The sequence below is a fragment of the Ovis aries genome, chromosome Y, assembly GCF_016772045.2.
Source record: "Ovis aries strain OAR_USU_Benz2616 breed Rambouillet chromosome Y, ARS-UI_Ramb_v3.0, whole genome shotgun sequence".
Lineage (NCBI taxonomy): Eukaryota > Metazoa > Chordata > Mammalia > Artiodactyla > Bovidae > Ovis > Ovis aries.
The window spans coordinates 1331958-1359819 of NC_082741.1; the positions used below are offsets into that span (position 1 = coordinate 1331958).

Sequence of the window (27862 nt, forward strand, 5' to 3'; positions counted from 1 at the left end):
CCATGGGCAGAGTTCCTCACGCCCACCTGGACCCCGGAAAGTGGCGCCCAAACAGGAGCCACTTTATTCCCGGACTGTGGGAATAAGCGTCTGTTGTTTAACCTGTGTGCACACGTCTGTTTCACAGTTTATATATATATATGGGCTTCCCAGGTGGCGCTAGTGGTTAAAGAACCTGCCTGCCAAGGGACGAGACAAAAGAAACTCAGGTTTCATCCCTGGGTTGCAAAGATCCCGTGGAGGAGGGCATGGCAACCCACTCCAGTGCTCTTGCCTGGAGAATCCCATGGACAGAGGAGCCTGACGGGCTACAGTCCATGGGGTTGCAAAGAGTCGGACACGACTGAAGTCACTTAACACGCATACGTAAACACAAAGGTCTGGCTGGGACGGCAGATTACAAATGGACCAGTCAGATGAACTAGCCGTTAAAAACTGAAGAAATAGATTAGGTCCCAGAATAAGACTGGGAGACACCGAGAGTAACAGTGACAAGTAGAATTGCCTTTTGCATCCGTCAGAAATGGTCCAACCTTGGTCACGTCCTGTGGTTCAACTGGTATGTATATATCGAAGCTGTTACCGGAGTAGCTTCATTTGCTTGACACCCAGCAAGCAGTCAATCCTAAAGGAAATCAACCCTGAATACTCACCAGAAGGACTGAAGCCGAAGCGCCAATACTTTGGGCACCTGATGCAAAGAGCTGACTCATTGGGAAAAAAAAAAAAGAAACCCAGATGCTGGGAAAGACTGAAGGCAGGAGGAGAAGGGGATGACAGAGGATGAGATGGTTGGCTGGCATCACTGACTCAGTGGACAGGAATCGGAAGCAAACTCCGGGAGAAAGTGAAGGACAGATGACCCTCACAGGCTATAGTCCATGAGGTGGCAAAGAACTGAACACGACTTAGATCCTGAACACGATCAGCCAAAGCAAACTGCCATGCTGAGATCTCCAGCAGACAAAGAGCTTACTCACAAGAGCTGGACGATAAAGACGGCCGAGCGCCCAAGAATGGATGCTTTTTGAACTGTGGTGTTGGAGAAGCCTCTCGAGAGTCCCTTGGACTGCAAGGAGATCCAACCAGTCCGTCCTAAAGGAGATCAGTCCTGAATATTCATTGGAAGGACTGATGCTGAAGCTGAAACTTCAAGCAATACATGTACAGAAACTTAGCAACTGAACACAACGTTAGTTGAATGCGTTGACCTAATGAGCCCCTTTGCTTGCCTGTCCCCAAATGCGCTTGGTCCCACTCCTGGTCTGGCTAATGAACTTCACTCTAGTTCCGTGGTGTTTGGATACAAGGCAGGAAGGTTTTTCAACTAACTTAATTTCATTCTGGAAGTTAGAGCCTCTTGGAAGCCAAAGCGTCTGCATGATGTTATGGAAATTTTTTGTTGTTTGGAACCAAGGAAAGCAGCACTGAAAGAAAAAAAATGCAAAGTCATCATAATGAATCAGAGAAGTCTTCAAAATGCGTCTCTGGAGAGACATAAAGAAAAAAAACTCCAAGCCTGCCATTCAGAGCGCAGTGGTGCCAAAGATGACAGCTGATGGTGGGGACTCAAGTCTCTCACTGATCAAATATGCCCAGCTTCCAGAAGCTTCTAAAAAGAGAAACGTGTCAGCCATGGTGCAGGGCAGTTGTCAGAGGGTGGAGATTTGCCAGGTAGGGTCTTTCTTCTGAAGGTACTTGGGATGAAGTGGAAAGCTCCCAGGGAAGGGTCTTTGGAATCTGCCAGGAAGCACATGGCTCCTTCACTGAGAGGCTGACTTACCTCAAGGTGGCAACACGGCTGCAGCAGCTCCAGAATCCCTTTCCTCCCTAAGAAGCGTCCCAGAAGTCCTCTTGTTTACAACCGCCCAAGGTCCACACCCTCTACTGGCCCCAAGACCACGATAATTGGCACAGTGAAAAGCCTGGAAAGTGAGACGCGGGAAAAGATGCAGAGAGAAGTTTGCAAGGAGGTGTGGGTCTCTCTGGGCTTCCCAGGTTGCTCAGTGGTAAAGAACTCGCCTGCCAACGCAGGAGATGAAGGCTCGATGCCTGGGTCGGGAAGATGCCCTGGAGAAGGGCATGGCAACCCACTCCAGTATTCTTGCCTGGAGGATCCCATGGACAGAGAAGTCTGGCAGGCTACAGTTCCTGGGGTTGCAAAGAGTCAGACACGACTGAAGGGACTTAGCACGCACGCATTGCAGGGGAGGGGAGGCGGAGGTGGGGGGGCTCCCTGACTGAGCAGTCAGTCCACGTTAACTATAAAAAAGTAACACTTCCACAGGCCGTTTTTCTGTTTTTCTGTCCCCTGCCCCGTCCCCCACATGATTACATTATGTAACTGCAATCTTGTGTGTGTTGGGGTTTCCATTGGCCAAGAAAAAAGAACCACCGTTCTCCGCGCCTCCGAAGTGTTTGTTCAGCTGTCAAGGAGTCCTGGGGTGTGTGTGGGTCATTGCACCTCTCGAGCCAGGTGTGTGTCCCACACAGGGGAACACGTGTCCGCTGTGTGTACCGGCAGAAGGTATCGGCAGGACAGCGGTGTGCGTGCATGCGTGCGTGCGTGCGTGTGTGTGGAGGGGGTGGGGTGGAATGGGAGGAGGGTTCTGAGTCATCCTGAGTGGAAAGGCGTGTGATGGGGAGGGTCTGAGCCCAGGGGGCAGGGTGGAATGATGAAACGGTGACTCAGGGCTATTCTAGGTCTCACCCGCTGTTCCGAGGCCCTGAAGGCAGGCAGAGAGCATTTTAAGCGCTTCGCTTCCCCAGGTGGCGCCAGCGGTAAACAGCCTGCCAATGCAGGAGACATGTGTTCGATCCCTGGGTCGGGAAGATTCCCTTGGAGGAGGGCATGGCCACCCACTCCAGTATCCTTGCCAGGAGCATCCCATGGACAGGGGAGCCTGGCGGGCCACAGTCCATGGGGTGGCAGAGAGTCGGACACGACTGAAGCTTCTTAGCACCCACCTAAGCCTGGGACAGGGCCAAAGGGCCACGCTGCAGCTGTGGCTGGCGACTGTCCCCAGAAAGGTCTCTCCCCACCCCCACCCTGGGCGCCAGCTGCCTCGAATGGGTAAGAAGGCCCGGTGGCCTGCACCTCCCCATTCCTGCCTTTGGGGGGAAGATGCTTAGGGAATGCAAAGAACCTGCAAAGGAGGTTCTTGGCCAGTCTGGGAAGTAAGGATCAAGTCGTGTCCGACTCTGTGTGACCCCATGGGCTGTAGCCCCACCAGGCTCCTCTGTCCATGGGATTCTCCAGGCAAAAACACTGGAGTGGGTTGCCATGCCCTCCTCCAGGGAATCTTCCCCACCCAGGGATCGAACCCACGTCTCCTGCGGAGGCAGGCGGGTGCTTTACCGCTAAGGCCACCTGGGAAGCCCCAGGGGCGTCCGCCCTGCGCCCTTAAAAGCCTCGCCCACGCTCTGCGGTGTGCTGGTCCAGGCTGGACTCGGGCCCGCGGGCTGCGGCGTGCAAGGCAGAGGGGAGCACACTTAACAGAGAAGGGGAGGGGAAGGGAGTCTGTCTAGGGGTTCCCAAGAAGACAGCAGAGGAAGCGGGGCGGAGAGACGCGGCCCGAGCCGGAGAGGGTTGGATTCCAGCCCGCGCGGCCCTCCCCGGCGGCTTGCTCCCCGGGGGCCCAGCGTTTGGGGCGGCGGCCGCGGGCGGGGCGAGTTCAGGCCGGGGCGGGGCGATGGCGCCGCTCCCGCCCCGGGTTCCGCCCGCCTGCCCGCCCCGCCCCGGGCGGGCCGGGTGGGGTTGTCCTGCCCGCCCGCCGCAGCCCGTGCGGCAGCCCGCGCGCGCGCCACTCCCGGGACGCTCCCTGCGCTGCGAGGGGCGCACCATGGCGCGTCGGGCCGCCCTAACGCTGCTCCTGTTCGGCCTGCTCGGAAGCCTGGTGTCCACCCAGGGTGAGTGAGCGCCGGCCGGTGGGCACCCCCCTGCCCCCGCCGCCCCCGCCCAGGGGCGCGCGGATCGGACTTGGCCACCCGCGTTGGGACCCCAGGGAAGGGGGCGCGGCGAACCTTAAGAGGCGATCCGTGGCGGGTGGACATCGTTTGGCACGCAGTTTGGGGGGCGCACTTGGGGAGGGTTACCTGGGGGCGGACGGTGTCGGGGCTCACCTGCCTGGTGGGGGCGCACGATGCCGGGACACGCGCCTCGGTGGGAGGCTTACTTTGTGTGGCTGCAGCCGGGGCGCGCGGGGCGGGTCGGCGCCGGGGACCCCTAGGGCTCTCCTCCCCACGGCAAGGATCCGCTATGCCAGCCGGTGGCCGACGCCGCAAGGAGGCGGGCTCCCTCTTTCCGCTCGCTTTCTCCCGGTGCGCCTTTGGAGGCGGACCCTCTCGAAGTTTTTTTTTTTTTTTTTTTTGGCAGTAGTTTGTTTGCTTTCAAATCCACAAAGTCTTCAAGTTGGAGGCACCCAATGGGCATTGGCGGCGGCCTCAGACCGCCCCCCGCCCCGAGACCCCACCTCCCGCTCTGTCCCTCTTCCCGTTTCGTTGCGGGCCCACCCGTGCGCCCCTGCAGGGGCCCCGGTCCCAGCTGCGCGCGGGCCGGGCCTGGTGACGGCTGCCTGCCCGGAGCCACGCCCTACGGCCCCGGCCTAAATTTGGACTCGGCCCGGGAGCCTGAAACCCGGGAGAAGGGGAGGGAGGCAGGAAAAACTCGGAGGCCTGGAGACCATCAAGCGGTGTGTGTGTGTGTGTGTGTGTGTGTGTGTGTGTGTGTGTGTGTGTGTGTGTGTGTGTGTGTGTGTGTGTGTGTGTGTGTGTGTGTGTGTGTGTGTGTGTGTGTGTGTGTGTGTGTCTTAGGGCCGTGTGTCTTGATGAGCGCGCCACTCGGGTGCAGGGCTCGGCATCCAAGAGACGCCTAATGATCAGCTATGTGGCCCAGGAGATAATTGGGAAAAACCCTGGAAAAAAATAAAGGACGCCCAGCGTGCCTGTCTGTTGGGGGCATTTTTCTTTCTCCTTTTAAAATGGAAGTTGAGATCCTGGTTTCCAGCCTTCTCTGTCCTTTTAAAAGGAAAGTTGCTGGGTGTGGCTTTAAAAAAAAAAAAACCGGTTTCTCCAATTAACGGTTGCTTTCTCTCCTTTATATATGGTTATTTTTTAAGGAAACAGCGACAGGAAAGGTGTCCACTCTTCAGGACTGGATAGATCAGTGGTAGGTATGGTTTAGGAACCAGACTGCAGGACCCCAAAGACCTAAAAAAAAATGTTGATATGGAAATTTCCAGCTCAGCGCTATGAAGGTTGCATTTTTTATGCCCTGGCTCCCGCCTGCTGTTTGTCTTAGGGAGGGCTTGCTAATTAATGTGTGAACTTTTAAACTGTGCCCCTTCCCTGGTGGCTCAGCTGCTACAGAATCCGCCTGCTGTGCAGGAGACCCCGTTTGGATCCCTGGGTCGGGAAGATTTCCCTGGAGGAGGGCATGGCAACCCACTCCGGTATTCTGGCCTGGAGAACCCCATGGACAGAGGAGCCTGGTGGGCTGCATTCCCGGGGGGGGGGGGGGAGGGGGGGGGGTCACAAAAGCGGCTTTCAGTTTAAAACACGTTCAAGAACTTGTGCGTTTGGGGGGAGGCTTTAAAAGACATTCAGCCTGATCCACGGGGACTTGCTGGAATACTTTTATAGCGTGGTGGGGAGGGCCCGGATTGGGTTTCCTGTTTCTCTCTTTCCTGCCTTAAAACCTGCCTGGTTTGCTCCACCGTAAAGTTCTCCGTGAGAGAGCTTTGTTGTTTGTCTGTTGCTGTGTGTGAGTCACACCGGCTGGCGAGAGTTTTTCTAGCCCCCATGAGGCTGCACTGTTCGGCAGCTGCCCACCAGCTCGCTCTCCTGCGTGTGGTAGTATACGCGTGGCCGAGCTGCTCTGCTCGTTCATCCCGCCTTCTCCTTCCCCCGTTCTGTCCGCCCGATCCGTCCTCCACATCTGCCGCTCTCTTCCTGCCCTGCAGAGAGAGAGGTGCGTCTCTACCATTTTTCCCTCGATTCCGCATACACGGAAGCCTAGAGTCTTAACCCCCCGGATGGCCAGGCAAGTCTTTTCCTGCACCAGTTCTTAGGATTAATAAGGCATAGTGCGTTTATGGATCTCCAGAAGTCCTTTTGTGGGTATATAACGGGCTTCCCTCAGAGAAGGCAGTGGCACCCCACTCCAGTACTCTTGCCTGGAAAATCCCATGGGCGGAGGAGCCTGGTGGGCTGCCGTCTATGGGGTCGCACAGAGTCGGGCACGACTGAGGTGACTTAGCAGTTAGCATGGGGGCTCAGATGGTAAAGAATCCATCCGCCTGCCAGTGCAGGAGCCCTGGGTTCGATTCCTGGGCCAGATAGATCCCCTGGAGGAGGGCATGGCAACCCACTCCACTGTTCTTGCCTGGAGAATCCCATGGACAGAGGAGCCTGGAGGGCTGCAGTTTATGGGGTCACAGAATAGTCAGACACGACTGAGCAACTAACCCTTCATGGACTTCCCTGGTGACCCAGTGGCTAAGACTTTGAGCTGCCAGTACAGTGGGCATGGTTTAGATTCCTAGTCGGGGAATTATTTCCACATGCTGCAAAGAAGACCCAGGGATCAAACCCCGGTCTCCTGAACTGCAGGCAAAGTCTCTACTGTCTGAGTCGTCAGGGGAGCCCCAGCTAGCACCTGGTGTCGTCAAAAAAAAAAAAAAAAAATATATATATATATATATATATATATATATATAAAGTAAAAGCAGCTAAGTAAATGTCACCCCTTCAGTACAGGTTGTCAAAACAGGTTCCTTTAGCCATGCAAAATATTTACCCACCTTTGAAAAGGGCAGAGAAAGGACTTTGGCCTTGACTAGACAGACCTGTGTTGGCAAAGTCACGTCTCTGCTTTTCAATACGCTGTCTAGGTTGGTCACAGCTTTTCTTCCAGGGAGCAAGTGTCTTTTAATTTCATGGCTGCAGTCACCGTCCGCCGTGATTTTGGAGCCCGAGAAAATGAAGTCTGTCACTGTTTGCATTTTTCCCCATCTCTTTGCTATGAAGGGTTGGGACCAGATGATATGACTGTATGTATCATGAAAACAGTGAGGGAAGAGAAGTCTGTACCTGTTTCCAACAGAGTTTTTGTGGATTTTTTTTTTTTTTTTTGGCTGCACTGGGGACTCAGATGATAAAGAATCCATCCGCTTACCAATGCCGGAGACCCAGGTTCTATTCCTGGGCACTGGGTCTTTGTTAGACTTCTCGGATGGCTCAGCGGTAAAGAATCCGCCTTCCAATCCAAGAGACCTGGGTTTGAACCCTGGGTCGGGAAGATCCCCTGGAGAAGGGAACGGCAACCCACTCCAGTCTTCTTGCCTGGAGAATCTCATGGACAGAGGAGCCTGGTGGGCTGCAGTCCACAGGGTCGCAAAAGAGTCAGACAGGCCTGAGCACACTCGCAAAGGGTCAGTCTCTTGTTGTGGCGAGTGTGGGTTACCGTCCAGTTGCAGAGCAGCAGGTCTGGGCATGGGGCGTCAGTCCCTGCAGCTCCCGGACTTGGGAGTCCAGGCTCGGTAGCTGTACTGCCTGTACTTGGTTGCTCTGATGCATTTGGGATCATCCCGGACCGGGAATCGAACCTCTGTTCTCCTGCATTGGTGGGTGGATTCTTAACCAGTGGACCACCGAGGAAGGCCCAGCCCTAATTAATTATCACCCTTACAACCATATGGGAGAAAGACACACACACACACTCTTCTACCACACTCAGCAGTTGTGAGTATTTTTTTATGCTCGTGTCCTCCTGGGAGAACGGCCTGGTTGTATGGGACACGCAAATGGTGTGTTGTGTTTGACTCTTTACGACCCCATGGACCGTGGCACCCCAGGCCTTCGTGTCCATCGCCAACTCCCGGAGCTTGCTCAAACTCATGTCCATGGAGTCAGTGATGCCACCCAACCATCTCATCCTCTGTCGCCCCCTTCTCCTCCCGCCTTCAATCTTTCCCAACATCAGGGTCTTTTCCAATGAGTCAGGTCTTCCCATTAGGTGACCAAAGTATTGGAGTTTCAGCTTCAGCATCAGTCCTTTCAAGGAATATTCAGGACTGAGTTCCTTTAGGATGGACTGGTTGGATCTCCTTGCAGTCCAAGGGACTCTCAGGAGTCTTCTCCGACACCACAGCTCAAAAGCATCAGTTCTTTGGCACTCAGCCTTCTTTACGGTCCAACTCTCCCATCCATACATGACGACTGGAAAAACCATAGCTTTGACTAGACGGACCTTTGTTGACAAAGTAGTGTCTCTGCTTTTTAATATGCTGTCTAGGTGGGTCATAGCTTTTCTTCCAATAAGCAAGCGTCTCTCAATTTCATGGCTGCAGTCACCATCTGCTGTGATTTTGAAGCCCCTACCCCTTCCCCAAGATGAAGTCTGTCAGTCTTTCCATTGTTTCCCCCCCATCTATTTTCTGTGAAGGGTTGGACCAGGTGACATGACTGCACGTACGATCATAATGAAAAAGTTTGAAAGGTCCCAGGAATCTCCAAAATATGACACACAGACAAGAAGTGAGCCCAAGTTACAGTGAAAATAGAGCCTGTAAATTTGGTGGCGTTGGAGCCGGATTGCCCCAAACCCTTGATTTGTTAAAATAAATAAATAACTGTCAAGGAAAACACAGTAAAGCCAGGTCTGCCCGTGCCTGTCACAGCTGCAGCTGTGTCTCTTCGTGTAGGGAAACAGAAGTTCCTTTTGTTTTTTTTTAAATTTCCTGTTCGTATTCTTCACCGAGTTCTTAGAGCAGTTTTGGGAGTTGGCGTATGGGTGTGTTAGTTTCAGCTTTGTCTTAGAATGACTCGGTGCACCAGCCGTTTGGCTAACTGAGACTTTTTTTTTTAAGTCCTGTAAACCGGAGACCAAAAAGTTCCTTTTTTTTTTTTTTTTCTAATAATTCCCCAGTGTTTCTCCACGGGGTGGTGGGGTGGGGGGTTCGAGACCTCCGACGTGCTATGAGTTGAGTGCGTTCAAAGAAGATCATCAGACAGGTCAGAGGAGCAAACACCAGCTTGCTTCTGCCCACACTTTGCTAAGTAACCCCTGGTATGGTTTCAGACCGGTTCGTGTCTCTGGGTGGACCTGGCTTCATAGTGAAACCTCTTTGTTCCTGAGGGTCACAGGCTGGGTGGGGACTTTGACATGCGTTTGCAAGTCTGAAACCTCTTTCTTTTTGCTCTGCGTTCTGCCCGTGAAAGTGTTTGATAGAATCTCTTTATTGTCCAGAAGAGACAGTCAGGACATCAGCAACTTTTCAAAGAGCCGAGTGATGATTCCTTAGGGTGCTTTTGAGAGAGAAAAAAAAAAAAAAAAGATTACTTTAAAAAAAGTATATTTTTAATTGATTGATGATTGCTTTACAATATTGGCTTGGTTTCTGTCATGCAGCAACATGAATTAACCATCACTTCAGTTCAGTCGCTCATGCGTGTCCGACTCTGCGACCCCATGGACTGCAGCACACCAGGCCTCCCTGTCCATCACCAACTGCCGGAGTTCACCCAAACTTATGTCCATTGAGTCAGTGATGCTATCCAACCATTTCATCCTCTGTCATCCCCATAAGCGTACATATGTCTGGGATTCCCCAGCTGATACTAGTGGTAAAAAAAAAAAACCCACCTGCCAAATGTTAGGAGACCTGGGTTCAGTACCTGGGTGGGGAAGATTCCCTGGAGGAGGGCGTGGCAACTCCAGGGAATCCTAGCCTGCAGAATCCCATGGACAGAGGAGCCCGGCAGGCTACAGTCCAGTGGGGTCGCAAAGAGTCGGACACGACTTAGCACGCACACACATACATGTCCTCTGACTCTTGAATCCCACCTCTGAGTTTGCCTAACGGCTAATCTTTCAGCAGAAACTCTGCAGGCCAGAAGGGAATGGAAGGATACCTTTAAAGTACTGAAAGAAAAAAAAAAAAGTAATCTATAACCAAGATTACCTGCAAGGATCTCATTCAACATTGATAGGGAAATCAAAAGGTTTACAGATAAGCAGTCATTATAGAGCGTTTAACACCAGCAAACCAGCTTTCCAGCAAATACTAAAGGCACTTCCGTAGGGCAGCACCCACAGGAGGAAGGAAAGACCTAGAACGATGAAGGATCCTGACCCAGAACGATGAAGAATCCGCCAGGAGGAACCCAGATACGTCAATCATTGATTTTCCAGTGTCTGCAGAGAGTTAGGGTGAATTCCCGCTTGTTCACCGCCCTTCCTTGAGCACGCGGCTAAAGTCAGAAGGGTTGCATTCCAGAGCTTGGAAGGTATTAGTCATCCCCAGACCCTGTAGCCAAAAACATTGTGACCACTTCTTTTTATCAGCGTCCCTCCCCTTCTCCCACCCCCCACCCCCACCCCCAGCCTTGTCTGATTGCACTCTGCCCCTCTGCAAACCAACCAGAAGCGTCGTGGTGGTGTGACCGCGAGGGCGCGGTGGACCGCATTAGGGGTAGACAGCAAGCAGATGATGCTGCCTCTGGGGCGGGCGAGGAGGCGTGCAGATTTCTCTTTGCAGGGCGAGAATTCAAGTGTGGCCCGTCACCATCTGCTGTGATGGTCTTAGAGGTCAGTGATCCATGGAGGATCCAGATGCCTTCATCTTGGGCACAGAATGAAGCCTTGCTGGACAAAGGGAGCCAGGCAGGTGAATTCTTCAGTGCTTGAACAAGGGTTCACACGGTGTAGGATGAAGACAGAGGGCCTGGGTGGGTCTGAGAGCGGCTTGGTGGGGGAGGGGGCCGTCATGGGAGGTGAGGTCACGGGGATGGGGTGCTTGCCTGACCCATGAGAGCATCCCCCACCCCTGCCACTGTGCTGAGGACTGAGTTAAGGACCACTGGCCTGACTGGGGCTTCCCCGCTGGTGCAGCTGGTAAAGAATCTGCCTGCAATGTGGGAGACCCGGGTTCGATCCCTGGGTCAGGAAGATCCCCTGGAGGAGGGCGTGGCAAACACTCTTGCCTGGAGGATCCCTGTTGACAGAGGAGTCTGGCGGGCTACAGTCCACGGGGTCGGAAAAAGTCAGACAGGACTAAAGCGACTTGGCACAGCATGCAGGGCCTGGCTGGACTGAGGCAGCCCTTGGTAGATGGGATTGATGATTGATGGATGGATGATGGGTTATAGATTTATAGGTGACGGACAGGATGCATGCCTAGCTAGATAGCTAAGGTCAATAGATGCAATGATTGCACAGTTGGATGGATGGATGCATACAGGTAGGTAGATCTTGACGTTTTCCAGTGGTCATGTATGGATGTGAGTTGGACTGTGAAGAAGGCTGAGCACCGAAGAATTGATGCTTTTGATCTGTGGTGTTGGAGAAGACTCTTGAGAGTCCCTTGGACTGCAAGCAGATCCAACCAGTCCATTCTAAAGGAGATCAGCCCTGGGTGTTCACTGGCAGGACTGATGTTGAAGCTGAAACTCCAATACTTTGGCCACCTCATGCGAAGAGTTGACTCATTGGAAAAGACTTTGATGCTGGGAGGGATTGGGGGCAGGAGGAGAAGGGGACGACAGAGGATGAGATGGCTGGATGGCATCACCGACTCGATGGGCATGAGTTTGAGCAGGCTCTGGGAGATGGTGGTGGACGGGGAGGCCTGGCGTGCTGCAGTCCATGGGGTCACAAAGAGTCAGGCATGACTGAGCGACTGAACTGAACTGAGATCTTGAAAGTGAAAGTCGCTCAGTTGTGTCCGCCTCTTTGCGACCCCCATGGACTGTACAGCCCAAGGAAGTCTCCAGGCCAGAATCCTGGGAGTGGGTAGCCTTTCCCTTCTGCAGGAGATAGATGTTAGATGAATGATCACACATAAATGATACATAAATTGTAGATAAGGTGAATAGACCAGCTAGACTCCTTATAAACTTCTCACGAGGCTGTGGCTTGTCCTCTCTGCATTCCTGCAAGATAAGGGGACTCAGGGCTGGGGAAGAAGGGGAGTGTCGCCTGGGGTGTAGACTACACACCCTGTTCGGCTGCAGGAAGCAAGCTTCCCTGTCCGCCTCTGCAAAGGCGGATGCTGGCTTCCCCCGAGATCCCACCTGCCCCCCCAAAACTTCTCCCCAGCTTACGCTTCACCTCTGTAACCGCTGATGGATCTAATCCATTGTAATCATGCCCGGGGCGTCTACACTGTGCGGGAAGAGGGCTGAGCGCCGGAGAAGGGCTGCTTGCCCCCTGTGGTGCTGCACAAGGGCTCTCTGAGAGGGCTCCCTCAGACAGCCGGGAGATGCCGCCGTGGAGGTGGTTCGGTGTCCTGCACCCACGGGATGACTGATCTTTGCTGACTCGGTGTCATGGTCTGCCCGTCCTCCCGTTGGAGTGTGCCCACGTGTCACCCTGGCGGGACTCCAGGGAAGATGGACCGTGTCCTTGAGCTCCGTGCTGGGCACCCGGAGGCTTGGTGGTTATTAGGGGCACAGACTCGTGGTTTCTGCGGCAAAGCCCCAGACAGTGTCCCCCACGAGGAGCCCAGTGCGCAGGCCTTGGGGACGCCTGGGGTCTCGAGAGGATGGGATGACGGAAGGAAGGAGACCAGCTGGCCGAGCGTGATGGGGAGGATGCTGGGTGATGATTCACTGCCTGGTGCCCTCTCTGGGGCCCGCCTCGCCCCGTCTGAGTCACGGGGTGCCCCCCTCCCTGTCCCCTCCTCCAGCACATCCGGAGGCTTGAAGGGGCACCGCCTGCAAACCACAGACGCGCTGCAGGCTTCCGGCCTGGGGGCTGGGGTCCTGCCACGCTCTGCAGCGAGCGAACCGCTTTGACGGTTTCTGCCTCTGAGGTCTGCACCGGGCACTCAGCTTCTGGCCGCGTGGACAGTCCGCCCCGCCTCCATGATCGCTGGGGTGGGGCTTGGGTTGGGGGGGGTCTGTGTATGCGCCTCCCCGCCGAGGTGGGAGGCACTCAGGGGAGCCGTCAGCTTCTTGAAGTCGGGGTGGGGAGACAGGAGGCAGCCTCTGGGGAGAGCGGGGGCCTGGTCAACGTGGAGACGCCGCCCAGGTGACGGGTGGAGAACCATCCCGGCTGGGCGTCTGAGCCTGCAGTGAGCGCCGCTAAGCAGGGAGGCAGTGTGTGCGCACCCCCTCAGACAGAAGGTGTGTGCACTGGTTCAATACGTATTCACGCACACGCAGCACTGGTTCAATACGTATTCACGCGCACGCATGCACACAGCGCTTGTGCAATACGTATTCACGCGCATGCGCACACACGCGTAGACGCACCCGTGAGCGCGTACCTGCAGCGCACACATCCGCACCAGGGTGAACGGCGCCGTCGCTCAGTCATGTCTGACTCTCTGCAACCTGGCGGGCCGGCCACGGGATGCTCCAGGCAGGAACACTGGAGTGGGTCGCCATGCCCTCCTCCAGGGGGTCTTCCCGACCCAGGGACCGAGCCTGCATCGCCTGCGTGGGGAGGCGGGTGCCTTACCTTCCGAGCCGCCTGGGAAGCCCAGATGTAGGAGTGTGTGCGTCTGAGTCTTAAACCCCTTATTCATCGCCCCACCGCCACTTCTGCCTTTTGGGAACCACAAGTTTGTCCCCTGTGTCTGTGAACCTGTTTTGGTTTTATAAATAGCTTCACTGGTCTAATGTTTTTTTTTACATTGTACACGTCAGCGATACATGATATCTGGCTTTCTGTGTCTGACTGACTTCACTGAGTATAATCGTCTCCAGGTCCACCCATGTGGCCGCAAACGGCATGACTGCATTCTTTTTTTAAAAATAATACCTGTCTGCCTGTTCTTAATACACACTTGGGGGGAAAAATCACGCACAGAGACACACTGCCCCAAACTCTACACACCCAAACTGCACACAGATTCTTTACCATCTGAGCTGCCAGGGAATCCCAAGCCACTCTAAATGGGCACAGATACATAGACACACACACTCAGTCACTCAGCACACAAAGCTGCCCGCCCGCCCGCATCCACACAAAAGAGGAAGGGAGAGGGAGGCGGTTCTAGTCTTTCTGTGTGCCATTCTGCAGGACGGAACATGTCCTGACCGTCTGGAGCTTCCCGGGGATGAAAGCGGCCTGTTAGATGCCCGGCACTTCCTGAGGTTGGGGGAGGGGTGGTGCGTGTCATCTTTGATTTGTGCACATTTGCAAAGACCCTGATTCTGGGGAAGATTGAGGGCGGGAGGAGAAGGGGGCAACAGAGGTTGAGATGGTTGGAAGGCATCCCCGACTCAATGGACATGAGTTTGGGTAAACTCCGGCAGGTGGTGATGGAGAGGGAGGCCTGGCGTGCTGCAGTCCGTGGGGTCGCAGAGTCGGACATGATTGAGTGACTGGACTGAACGGAACAGTGATCCTTCAGTCGGCCACCATTCTCCTTCCTGCTAACCGGACGCTCAGCAGAATTACCTTGGCTTTTCTTCATCTCATCGTTAATTGGAAATAGAAATAGTGTTGACATCGTTTCAATAAAGCAGCCAGCAACCGGATAGAACAGCAGCGGAATAAAGGCAGTTCCCCCCTTCTCGGCAGCAGTTAAAAAAGAAAAGGAAAAGTTACCCTTTTCCGGATTGTCTGGTGTTTCTACAGGAAGTACGTTTTGGTTGTTTAGTTATAGACAGTTATGCCACGGGTTTTCCTCTCCACGTCTTTCTCCGTCGTGTGTTGGAAATTGGGCTTTTCCGGTAACTCAGATGGTGAAGAATCCTGCCAGTGCAGGAGACGCGGGTTGGATCCCTGGGGCGTGAAGAACCCCCTGGAGGAAGGAATGGCTACCCACCCCAGTGCTGAAAGCTGTTCCCTGCCGATTTCGAAAGACCTGCTTTTTTTTTTTTAGAATAACTCACGTGCAGAATTATCCTGGTTTCCCGCTAGTTTAATTGATGTTAAACCCGGAGATCGTCGACAGTCTAAAGCATAAGCTGACATGTTCTTACTTTTAGGCTTCAGGGTGAATATTCCAAGAGAGAACTCAACACGTGATCCACCTTCCAAAACCACGGCCCCTTTTTATTGTTTCCTTACCTTCCGAATTTAATTTTTCGTAGCTAACTGGACTGTTTTTTTTTTTTTTTCCAGATGATTTCGATTTATCGCTCGCCCTTGATGGTAAGTCAGATTGCAAGCATTTTATAGACTTGGAATAGATTCTATACATTATCTGCTATACTATACCATATTACTATTAGTAGATCTTTTGAAACACGTCTAAACGGCGATCACCAGACTCACATTTGTTGAGGAAAATCGAGATGCTCTCATCGGGATACGTTAATCCTTTTTTTTCGATTGAATGACTTCCGTACTCTGTGGCAGTCAGGAGGCCACACGGGATTGCCAGGCGCTGGGAGAAGTGGGCGGTCCCCCGTGGGCTGGTCCTCGGTGAGCTGATTCCCTGTGGACTGGTCTCTCATGGGCTGATTCCCTGTGGACTGATCTCCCATGGGCTGATTCCCTGTGGACTGGTCCCCCGTGGGCTGTCCCCCGTGGGCTGGTCTCCTGTGGGCTGGTTTTCCATGGACTGGTCCCCTGTAGGCTGGTCTCCCGTGGGCTGGTCCCCTGTGGACTGGTTTTCCATGGACGGGTCCCCTGTGGGCTGATTTCCTGTGGGCTTGTCCCTTGTGGTCTGGTCTCCTGTGGGCTGGACTTTTGTGAGCTGGTTTCTTGTGGGCTGATTTCGGTGGGCTGTCCTTTGTGGGCTGGTCCCCTGTGGGCTGGTTTCTGTGGACTGGTCCCTCATGGGCTGATTTCCTGTGGGCTTGTCCCCCGTGGGCTGGTTATCTATGGACTGGTCTCCTGTGGGCTGGTCCCCCATGGGCTGGTTTCTTGTGGGCTGATTTCCTGTGGGCTTGTCCCCCGTGGGCTGGTCCCCTATGGGCTGGTCTCCCGTGGGCTGTCCCCCGTGGGCTGGTTTCCTGGGGGCTGGTCCTCTGTGGGCTGATTTCCTGTGGGCTTGTCCCTTGTGGGCTGGTCTCCCGTGGGCTGGTTTTCCATGGACTGGTCCCCCGTGGGCTGGTCTCCTGTCGGCTGGACTTTTGTGAGCTGGTTTCTCGTGGGCTGATTTTCTGTGGGCTGGCTTCTGTGAGCTGGTCCCCCGTGGGCTGGTCCCCCGTGGGCTGGCTTCTGTGGGCTGGTCCCCCGTGGGCTGGTGTTCCATGGGCTGGTGCTCCACGGACTGGTCCCTCTGTGGACTGGTCCCTCTGTGGGCTGGCCCCCCGTGGGCTGTTCCGCCGGGATCACACTGACTCCATCCCTCATCCTGTGGCTGCATCTCCCCAATCTCCGCATCTCCTTTCACGCGGCCACTTGGCATCAGCGCCTCTCCATCTCCCAGTCTCCGTCTCGTAAGGGCCCTCGTCTGTAAGGGTCTGTGCTAATACACCATGAACCCCCACCTTCACCAACGTTACTTGCAAAGACCCTCTTTGTAAAGAAGGTTGGATGCTAAGGCTCCCGTGGAATCTGGGGGCCCAGGATCCATCCCAGGACATCTCTTTTTAGCTCCTGGGGTCCGAAGTGGAGGCGTCAGTGAAACCACAAGAGCAGCAGCGTTCCCAAAAGCCATCGGTTGGGAGTGTTGGGGAGGGGGATAGTCTTATCCTTGACGGTGGGAGCCTTCTTCTGCTTGGCTGCTGGGAAGAGGTGATCTCAGCCCCACTCTGCCTTGCTGCCCAGAGAGTCAGCCTTGGTGGGAGTCCCAGGTGGCCAAAAGGGTGCCCTGCCCAAGAAACCGGAACAGCCTTTTAGTTTTAGCCAGGGGTCTGCCATCCCCCGGCTCCCCCAGCTCCTGCAAAGGCCCCGAGCTCTGCCTCGTGTCCTGCTGCTAAACGGCTGTTCTCTGGGCTCCCTCTTCCGCTCCTTGGCCGCTGGCTGAGCTGTCTGGAAAACATGATGCTTCAGACAGTCTCTGACTCTTTTTTTTTTTCTTTCTTTCTCTGAAACGTATTTATTTGGCTCTGCTGGGCCTTTGTGGCAGACCGTGGACTTTCTCTAGTTTTGGCGAGCGGGGGTTACTCTCTAATTGGGGTACACGGGCTTCTCATTTTGGGGGCTCTGCTTGTTGCAGAGCAGGGGTCCTAGGCCACGCAGGATTCAAGAGTTGGATCTTGAAGTGATTCAAGAGTTGTGGGAGTGTGGGCTTACTTGCCTTGTGGGGTCTTCCCAGATCAGGGCTTGAATCCCTGTCCCCTGCATTAGCAGGGGGATCCTTAACTCCTGGACCCACCCAGGGAAGACCACCCCTCTCTGACTCTTTTGAAGGAAAACAGGAGAGCGTGGAGGGTTGACTGTGTTTCCCAGCCGCCAGATTTCCTGGCTGAAATGTCTTTTCTCTTTCACAGATGACAAGAAACCCACTCCTCCTCCACAAAAACCAGCGCCCGGTAAGAAGCAGAGGTGCTCAGCGTCCAAAAACACAGCACAGAAGCTGTCATGCATCCCACTTTCACCAGGAGCTGGGGGAGATGCAGACGGCTAGATGCCCGCAATGGATACAGCCTGGTTAATATTTGAACGATGCTGTGATGTCTCACGTCCAGCAGCGGCCGTAAAAGAGCAGACGCTGACACTTTGGCGAGCTGCTCTGGGGGTCCCGTGGGAAGCGTCTCTTTATGCCGAGTATCTGTTACTGGATTTCAATACTCATCTCTCGGGAGGAGCAATTTTAGAAGCTGGGACCCTCTTATAACCCGTGAGCAGACTCAGATCTCAGTGTCCACGAGGACCATACCTGATGTCACTCACACTTTCTGGAAAAATCTCAAGATTCAGAGACCAGTGACAGAACTGCCTAAGGATCAGATTCACTGGGGTGTGGGGGCGGCTTCCCAGGTGGGGCTAGTGGGAAAGAACCCGCCTGCCAGTGTAGGAGACATGAGAGACGCAGGTTCGACCCCTGAGTCGGGAAGATCCCCTGGTGGAGGGCGTGGCAACCCACTCCAGTCCAGTATTCTTGCCTGGAGAATCCCACGGACAGAAGGGCTGGGTAGGGTACAGTCCATGGGGTTGCAGGGAGTTGGACACAACTGAAGTGACTTAGCTCACACACAGACACACGCACGCACGCACGCACGCACGCACAGATTCACTGGGGGTTAGCCGCCCAGCATTCAATCAATGCCCAAAGTTAACCGAGCTCTTATCACTTATTTATATATATATATATGTATATATAACAGCTCCGTTTAATTATTGGATTTCTCATGTAAAAAGGTGAAAGTGTTAGTCAGTCATGTCTGACTCTCTGCAAGCCCGTGAACGGTGTAGCCCGCCAGGCTCCTCCATCTGTGGGACTGTCCAAGCAGGAATGCCGGAGTGGGTTGCCATTGCCCTCTCCAGGGGATCTCCCTGACCCAGGGATCGAACCTGGGTCTTTTGCATTGCAGGCCATGTCTTTACTGTCTGAGCTACCAGGGAAGCGTCGTGAGTAAAGGATAGCGTTGCTCATGTGACTCTGTGTTTGACCCACCCATGCATGCAGAACATGCTGGCTGAGTCACTGTTGAACAACGGAAATGTGAACCATCACGAGCTCCCTGGAACGCTGATGGTGTTTCCTACGTATGACTCACGATGGCTCAGAACCTTGTGCTGGGTGGGCACAGAACCTCTCCTGGGTGTCTCTGGGACTTGAGTCCTTAAGACAAAGAAGGCCACCTCTAAAATCTCCAACCCACTGAAACATCACATCAGTTTATCGAGCACGCCTGGGTCAGCCGAATCACTTTTTCACTGGATGTGAACCCAAATCCGGCCACGCGTTTCTGTTGTTGTATTATAACAGCTATGTTGCCAGAGTCACGGGCGACTTGGGAGAGTTGGTTTCAGGGTGGACAGTCAACGGGGAAACAATTGTCTGCAGACAGAAGTCGGAATTCCAGCTTGGTCCAGGGGGCCCATAACTGATTGATAGATACCTTTCAGGATTTTGACTTTCCCCTTTGATTCTTTTCCTGGAAGAGAAGAAGGGTGTGAACACGGTCAGGAGTTCCGTATTGCGGTTGGTACACACTGATACGTTCTACTGTCTGCGTCGAAAGCCATTTCTGCAGAACTTCAGTTCACGCAGAACTCCAGTGTTCACTGTCTTTTCTCCTTTAGGGAATGATGACTTCGATTTGACCGATGCCATTGGTGGTGGAGGAGACGGTAAGTAGTCTTGTCGGAAATCTCCTGTGGGTCTGACCTGGTTATTGGATCATTTCAAAGAGGCTTTTTTCTCTTTTAATGAAATCAAATGAGTTTGCCCCCCAGAAAAGCCTAAGGAACGGGTGTTATTGTTTGTTGGTTCTGAGTTTTTGCCTTTTGTCTGTCTTCTTTGGATTTAGAACTTACGGTGTCTGCGGGGATATGAGACAGAATGAAAACACCCTGGGCACGGCTGGCCTCGTGGGGTCGTGGGGTCACGCCCTGTAGGTCTTCCATCCTTGGTGGAACGAAGGCTATGTGGCCGCTGTATTCAAAATAGTAGAACAGTTTGAGCAAGGATATGCAAAATGCATTCTCAGTTGGCACCGGACCCCACAAATTCTGTGGCGGGCCCAGCCATCTGCTTTATTTGCTATTGGAAGTGAAGTGTTACAGCTGGATGCTGACGGACAGAAACCCGCAGGTGGCTGCGTGTACGTATCCCCACCGTAACAAGGTGTCCCCGGCCGTGACGAAGGGCACACTTTCATTTCCCACAGTCCGGTTAGCCAGCTGTATGCAAATGCTTCCCAGATGGCGCTTAGTGGTGAAGAACCCGCCTGCCGCTGCGCCAGATGTAAGAGACGTGGGTTTGATCCCTGGGTCGGGAAGATTCCCTGGAGGAGGGCATGGCACCCCACTCCAGTATCCTTGCCTGGAGAATCCCATGGACAGAGGAGCCTGGCGGGCCACAGTCCATGGGGTCGCAGAGAGTCGGACACGCCTGGAGCGACTTGGCACCCACACGTGCAAACGTGTGTTCTGTGTTCTTGACCTCAGAGTGCTCATAACTGCAACCGTCCTCTTTGACAGATGACCGAGTGTCACCCAAGCCGCCGAAGCCAAAACCTCAGCCAAACCCCAAGCAGCCTGGCACTTCTGGTGAGACCCTGGGGCTCCTTGTGTGTGTTTCAGAGTTCAGTGACCTCTGTGTCAGCTGAAAGGAGGTCATTCCAGACTTAGCGTGATCCTACAGTGAATTATGGCAATCCACTCCAGTGTTCTTGCCTGGAGAATCCCGGGGATGGGGGAACCTGGTGGGCTGCTGTCTATGGGGTCGCACAGAGTCGGACACGACGGAAGCAACTTAGCAGCAGCAGCATTAGTGAATTGGAGAAGGCAATGGCACCCACTCCAGTACTCTTGCCTGGAGAATCCCATGGACGGAGGAGCCTGGTGGGCTACAGTCCATGGGGTCGCACAGAGTCGGACACGACTGAGCGACTTCACTTTCACTTTCATTTACAGTGAATGCTCTGTACAAGGGAATTCCAATTTTCCAGTCTTGGAAAGCAGTATTCAGAAAGATTTCTTTTTTTTTTTTTTTGGATTTGATGTTTAGTTTGCTGATTTTACTTCCAAGATTGCAATGGAAATTAAATAAAAAAGAAAAACAGTGTAAGGTTTTAAATATAGAGAATCAATTTGGGAAGGCATGGGCTTCCCTGGAAGCTCAGCTGGTAAAGACTCTGCAACGCAAGAGACCCCAGTTCGATGACTGGATCTTGAAGATCCCCTGGAGAAGGGACAGGCCACCCACTGCAGTATTCTTGGGCTTCCCTGGTGGCTCAGCTGGTGAAGAATCTGCCTGTAATGCGGGAGACCTGGGCTCCGTCCCGGGGTCGGGACGATCCCCTGGAGGAGGGTATGGCAGTCCACTCTAGTATTCTTGCGTGGAGAACCCCACGGACAGAGGAGCCACTCATCCATATACATACTCACAGACACACACACTCACACGCACACATGCGCACACACACACACACACGTACGAGCATGCACACACATAGATGGAAAAACCTTCGTTTAAGCATTCCAGAGAGCCTTCTCCACGAGTTCTTTCCCTATTCCCCGTTGCCCACCGAAACTCCGCATAGTCCGCTCCTGGAAACCACCCTATGTTTCGGGCAGCTTGCCCAGAGGATGGTGGAGAATTTTGAACAGTGGAATTTGTCTCATCACGGGCTCCCTGGGGCAGGAACACTTTCCCAGGAGCATCTCATGATAACTTGGTAAGTCGAGTTGGGTGGATACATAAGCTCTCCCAGTTGTCTCTGGGACTCGAAAAAGAGTCTTTAAGAAGGCAGCATCTGAAACCATCAGGAGTCTTTCATTTTGTGGACAGAAAACATCCTTCTGTGGAGCACAGCTGGGTCAGTTGAATCCCTCTTTCAGTGGGCACTAGCCTAGATTTGGCCGCTGATATCCGTTCTTACATTGTAACATCTGTATTGCGAAAGTCATTGGCAACTTGGGAGGGTTGGTTATAGGGTGGACAGTTAATGGGAAAGAACTCTGTGCAGGCAGAATTTGGAATTCCTGCTTGGCCCATGGGGCCTAATTATAAGTTGCTTTCATTATTTTGATTTCGTTTTTCCTTGTATTTTTCTTCTTGACCTTACATTCTTCTAAGACTGTGAAAACGGTCGGAGTTTGGTTTTCCTGTTGAGTTTCTGGTCAGCCTGATAACTCGGTAGTGTCTGTATGGAAAGCCATTTCTGGTCTTCGTTTCACGCACAACTTCAGTCTTCACTGTCTTTCTCCTTTAGGGAATGATAACTGGGATTTAAACGACGCCCTTGATGGTGGAGGAAAGGGTAAGTAGGCTGTCTTAAATCTCCTACGTGTCTGACTTGATTATTTATCATTTCAAAGGAGTGTGTCTCTCTTAAAGACGTCGAATTTGTTTTCGCCGGGAAACCCTGAGGAATAGGTGTATGGTTTCTGTGATTGAGTTTTTGGCTTTTTTCTGTACGCCGATAAGAAAGGTATATCATGAGCCCACGTGATGGGGGAGGATCAACCAGGCTGGGGAGGTACCTGGACACAGGTACCTTATCTTTTGTTTTAGAACTCTTAGAGTCTTTGGGGTGTGTAAGGCACTTTGAATACCATTGGTCGGGCTGAGCCTCACAGGCACGTGGGAACACGCAGGAACCCCACACTCACAAGGGGCTCCATTTTTGGTTGAACAAACAGAGGCCACACTTTCATTGCTCACGGTTCAGTGTGGCCGCCGTATTGAAATTCCTGGTACAGTTTGGAGCACGGACGTGCAAAATGCATTTTTCACTCTGCACTGGACCCCACACGTTCTGCAACTGGCCCAGCCATCTGCTCTATTTTCTGTGGGAGAGACAGGAAGTGAAGGGTTATAGCTGGATGCCGACGGACACGAATCCGCAGGCGGCTGTGTGTACGTTCATCCCCAGCACGACAAGGTGTCCCCGGCCGTGACAAAGGGCACACTTCCATTTCCCACTTAACTGTCTGTACGCAAGCGCTTCCCAGGTGGTGCCAGTGGTAAAAAGAAACAAACAAACCCTGCCTGCCCAAGGCGGTGCACATAAGAGATATGGGTTTGATCTCTGGGTCTGGAAGACCCCCTGGAGGAGGGCATGGCAACCCACTCCAGTGCTCTCGCTTGGAGAATCCCTTGGACAGAGGAGCCTGGCGGGCCACAGTCCACGGGGCCGCAGAAGAGTCAGACACGCCTGAGCGACTTACACGCACTCGTGGAAACGCATGTCTTGCTTTCTTGACCTCAGAGTGCTCATAAGTGCAACCGTCCTCTTTCACAGGTGGCGGAGCGTCACCCGACTCACCGAACTCAAAACCTCAGCCAGACCCCAAGCAGCCTGACTCTAACGGTGAGACCCTGGGGCTCCTGGGGTTCCTTGTGTGCGTTTCAGGCTTCCGTGATCCCTGTGTCAGCTGAAAGGCGGTCATTCCAGGGTTAGCGTGATCGTACAGTGAACACTCTGTGCAAGGGAATGCCGATTTTCCAGTCCTGGAAAGCAGTATTCAAAAACATATTTTTTTTTTTTGTTTTGGATTCGATGTTTAGTTTGCTGACTTTACTTACCAGGTTTTAATGAAAGCTCAGAAGTATTCAGTGTGATTTTTAATATAGAGAATGAATCTGGAGAAACATATGAGCTTGAGCAAAAGCTCTTTGTTTTTTCTTGATGCTTGTTGCTTTTTCTCACCCATCTTCGTGTGCTCAGAGACATTTGACTGCCATTAGTTTTCTCAGCTGAAGAGCTGTCGAAACTTCCCGTTTTGAGTGGACTTCTTTTGCTCATTGAAATGCATTATTTGTTTGTATATCTCGCACATTTATGTATTTGTTTGATGGTATTACCAACTCAATGGACGTTGAGTTGGAGCAAACTCTGGGAGATGGTGATGGACGGGGAGGCCTGGCATGCTGCAGTCCGTGGGGTCGCAAAGAGTCGGTCAAGACTGAGTGACTGGCTGAACTGATTTATTTGTTTAATGTTTAACCTGGAAAAATAGGAATAATGTCCATCTTCTAACACAGTGAAGGGGATTATTCTCTCTGGTATTTTATATCCGTTTAAACGCAAGCAATGGTGAGTGAAACGGTCAGCCTTTAATTCATACTGTGTTATAACCTTCTTGTTCACTTGCCAACTCGCGTCCGACTCTCCACGACCCCATGGACTGCAGCACGCCAGGCCTCCCTGTCTGTCCATCACCAACTCCCGGAGCTTGCTCAGACTCATGTCCATCCAGCCGGTGATGCCATCCACCCACCTCATCCTCTGTCGTCCCCTTCTCCTCCTGCCTTCAGTCTTTCCCAGCATCAGGGTCTTTCCCAATGAGTCGGGTTTTCACATCAGGGGGCCAGAGTATTGGAGCTTCAGCTTCAGCATCAGCCCTTCCGCTGAAGATTCAGGCCCGATTTCCTTCAGAACGTACTGGTTGGATCTCCTTGCAGTCCAAGGGACTCTCAGGAGTCTTCTCCAGCACCACAGTTACAAAGCATCAGCGGCGCTCAGCCTTCTCGATGGTCTGACTCTCACATCCGTACACGACCGCTGGGATAACGATGGCTTTCAATGTGCAGACCTTTGTCGGCAATGATCTGTATCTGTGTTTGCTTTTTAATATGCTGTTTACGTTTCTCGCAGCCTTCCATCCATAATGTCAAACTTTTCGCCAACGAGTATTCCAGAAGCATTTTCTGAAGTTATTTGCAAGTTTTAATCGTACGAGTTTTCTTGGCAGTTAGGTGCCACCACACCTGATGGCTGATTCTGAAGATGGTGTGTGTCTTCTGATCGTTCAGAATGGCGGGTCTCTTAGTTTATCATAGTTGAGAACGTGGGTGTCCCAGGGGGTCAGCATGGGCGTCGGAGGCGGCCTCTTAGGAGGGTGGGGGGTGGTGGAGGGAGCTCAGCACTGCTGAAGAGCCCGCGTGATGGGGGAGAATCAACCAGGCTGGGGAGGTACCTGGACACAGAGCTGCAAAGCAGACAGACAGTGCGCGCACACACTCAGGCTCAGATGCAAGGCACACGTGCCCACGCACATGCGCAGCGCTCGCTCAGTACATGCGCAGCGCTCGCTCAGTACATGCGCAGCGCTCGCTCAGTACATGCGCAGCGCTCGCTCAGTACATGCTCGTGCATGCAGACACACGCGTGTAAACACGTGTGCACTCACGTCCCTCCGGGCGCTGGTGCAGTGGGCCCCATGCAGTGTGCACGCTCTGGGCAGCACACGCACGCATGCAGGCACACGAACACACACGCAAACGTGAGACGCACATCCGTGCACACACATGCGCGTACGCACGCCTGTTAGTTGGAAAAACCTGCCCGTGATGACCAAGCCTGTTGCTGTCGGTGCAGCCTTCCAGAGAGGCTTCTCCACGTGTGCTTTCCGTATTCCCCGCTTTCCCACCCAAACTGGGCGTCTCCCAGTCCTGGAATCCCTCTGCTTTGGGCAGCTTGCCCAGAGGACGTGCTGGATAAATCGAGCTGTGGAATTTGTACCATCACGGGATCCCTGGGGGCAGCAACAATGTTTCCCACTAGGGACTCCTGCGATCCCTGTTGGGTGGATACATTGCAAGCTCTGCCAGCTCTCGCTGGCGCTTGAAAAAGCGTCCTTAAAACGAAGAAGGCAGCCTCTGAAACCATCAGCAGTGGTCACATCATTTCTGTCCAGCGCAACGGGGTTTGGAACCTCCACGTCGCAGAAGTTGTCTGCAGCTTGGTAGAGGATGGTGGTTATACGTTGGATGGTCAGAGGCAGAGAATGCCCCACAGGCCGAAGCTGACACTGTGGCTCAGTTCTCAAGGCCTAATTGATTTATAAAGCACTGTCATTAGTTTGGTTTGGCTTTATTCTTTTCCTTGAGGAGGAGAGTGAGGTGAAAGCAGTCGGGAATTTGGTATTTCTCTGGAGTCTTTGGGCTTCCCTGGTGGCTCAGCTGCTAAAGAATCCGCCTGCAATGCAGGAGACCTGGGTTCGATCCCTGGGTCGGGAAGATCCCCTGGAGAAGGGAACAGCTACCCACTCCAGTTCTCCGGCTTGGAGAATTCCTCGGGCTGTATAGCCCATGGGGTCACCAACACTCGGACACGACTGAGCGACTTTCGCTTTCTTGACCCTTTGCTCAGTCTGATATTCTGTAGCATCCGTACCGAAAGCCATTTCTGCCGTTCATTTCAGCTAGAATTTCAGTGTTGAGCGTTTTTCTCCTTTAGGGAATGACGAGTCCGCTTTAAAAGATGCTGTTGGTGATGGAGGAAACAGTTAGTAATTAGCCTTAAGTCTCCCATGTGTCTGACTGGCTTATTTATCATTTCAGAGAGGCTTGTCTCTTTGAAGGAAGTCGACTGAGGTTTCACTCGGAAAGCCTAAGGAACAGGTGTATTGCTTGTCGTTGTTGAGGTTTTGTCTTTTATCCGTATGCTTACTTTCATTTTGGGCTTTCTGGGTGGCTGCTGCTGCTGCTACTGCTACTGCTGCTAAGTCACTTCAGTCGTGTCCGACTCTGTGCGACCCCATAGATGGCAGCCCACCAGGCTCCCCCGTCCCTGGGATTCTCCAGGCAAGAACACTGGAGTGGGTTGCCACTAGTGGTATAAAGAACCGACATGCCAGTGCAGGAGACTAAGAGATGCGTATTTGATGCCTGGGTGGGGAAGATCCCCTGAAGGAGGGCATGGCAACCCACTCCAGTGTTCTTGCCTGGAGAATCCCACGGACAGAGGAGCCTGGGGGCTGCAGTCCACGGGATCTCAAAAAGTTGGACACGACTGAGGTGACTTAGCACACACTGAGTCTGCGGTAGCATTTAGGTCCATAAAAACCATGTTCGGACCTGAATTTATAAAATTTGTGTTGCTAAACAATGCTCACCATTATGTGAGCCTTCAACAAATAACTTGAAAGATCAGGGGTCAGACTTGTTGTTGACTAGCTCAGTCGTGTCCGACTCTCTGTGACCCCATCAATTGCAGCACCCCAGGCCTCCCTGTCCATCACCAACTCCCAGAGCTTGCTCAAACTCATGTCTGTCAAGTCAGTGATGCCATCCAATCATCTTATCCTCTGTCGCCCCTATCTTCTCCTGCCTTCAATCCCTCCCACCATCAGGGTCTTTCCTAAGGAGTCAGCTCTTTGCATCAGGTGGCAAAAGGATTGGAGCTTCAGCTTCAGCATCGGTCCTTCCAATGAATATTCAGGACTGATTTCCTTTAGGATGGATGGGTTTAATCTCCTTGCAGATCAAACACCGGCACAGTCCAACAAATAAGAGGCCGGTGGCTTTGGATTTTTTTTTTAGACAGGACATGAAGATCTGGGCTTAAAGCTCAACATTCAGAAGACTAAGATCATGGCATCCAGTCCCGTCACTTCATGGCAAATAGATGGGGAAACAGTGGAAACAGTGTCAGACTTTATTTTGGATGGACAGGGAGGCCTGGCGTGCTGCGATTCATGAGATCGCAAAGAGTCGGACATGACTGAGCAACTGAACTGAACTGAACTGAACATCACTGCAGATGGTGATTGCAGCCATGAAATTAAAAGACGCTTACTCCTTGGAAGGAAAGTTATGACCAACCTAGGTAGCATATTGAAAAGCAGAGACATTACTGTGTTTACAAAGGTCTGTCCAGTCAAGGCTATGGTTTTTCCAGTGGTCATGTATGGATGTGAGAGTTGGACTATAAAGAAAGCTGAGTGCTGAGGAATTGATGCTTTTGAACTGTGGTGTTGGAGAAGACTCTTGAGAGTCCCTTGGACTGCAAGGAGATCCAGCCAGTCCATCCTAAAGGGGATCAGTCCTGGATGTTCATTGGAAAGACTAATGTTGAAGATGAAACTCCAGTCCTTTGGCCACCTGATGGGAAGAGCTGACTCATTGGAAAAGACCCTGATGCTGGGAAAGATTGAGGGCAGGAAGAGAAGGGGACGACAGAGGATGAGATGGCTGGATGGTATCACCGACTCAGTGGACATGAGTTTGAGTGAACTCCGGGAGTTGGTGAAGGACAGGGAGGCCTGGCGTGCTGCAGTCCATGGGGTCGCAAAGAGTCGGACACGACTGAGCGGCAGAACTGAACTGAAGAGCCGGGAGTTTGGTTGGGTGAGGTCGCAAAGCCTCTGAGTGGTCCCTGCCGGGTCCCCTCTGCTGTGTATTTATCTCCTCACCCAGGAGCCTCCTCGCTAAGCTGGGAGGTCCCCTGCGCTGGTCCTGGGGACGGGACGAGGTGGCGTTTGGCATCCCTCTGGGGAGCCACTTGACCGGATTGGTAGTGGTGTGCATGGCGAGATGAATTCCGGTTCCAGGGGTGAATTCCAGGCAGAGGCTCTGGAGTGGGGGTTCCCTCTGTGGCTCCCCTGGGGTCCCCG

The 27862-nt window shown here is 53.1% G+C and overlaps 1 protein-coding gene across 1 annotated transcript in view; it reads left to right on the plus strand.

Annotated features, from left to right (window-relative positions):
• The first annotated feature begins 3670 nt into the window (after positions 1-3670).
• CD99 (CD99 molecule (Xg blood group)) overlaps positions 3671-27862 on the plus strand; it is a 33325-nt gene continuing 9133 nt past the window's right edge. Inside the window, exons 1-7 of the mRNA XM_060408599.1 lie at positions 3671-3909; positions 15077-15106; positions 17338-17379; positions 19097-19144; positions 19997-20065; positions 21733-21780; positions 22765-22833. Of these exons, the coding sequence (XP_060264582.1) occupies positions 3693-3909; positions 15077-15106; positions 17338-17379; positions 19097-19144; positions 19997-20065; positions 21733-21780; positions 22765-22833 (523 nt within the window). The 5' untranslated portion in view covers positions 3671-3692. The remainder of the gene's footprint in view (positions 3910-15076; positions 15107-17337; positions 17380-19096; positions 19145-19996; positions 20066-21732; positions 21781-22764; positions 22834-27862) is intronic.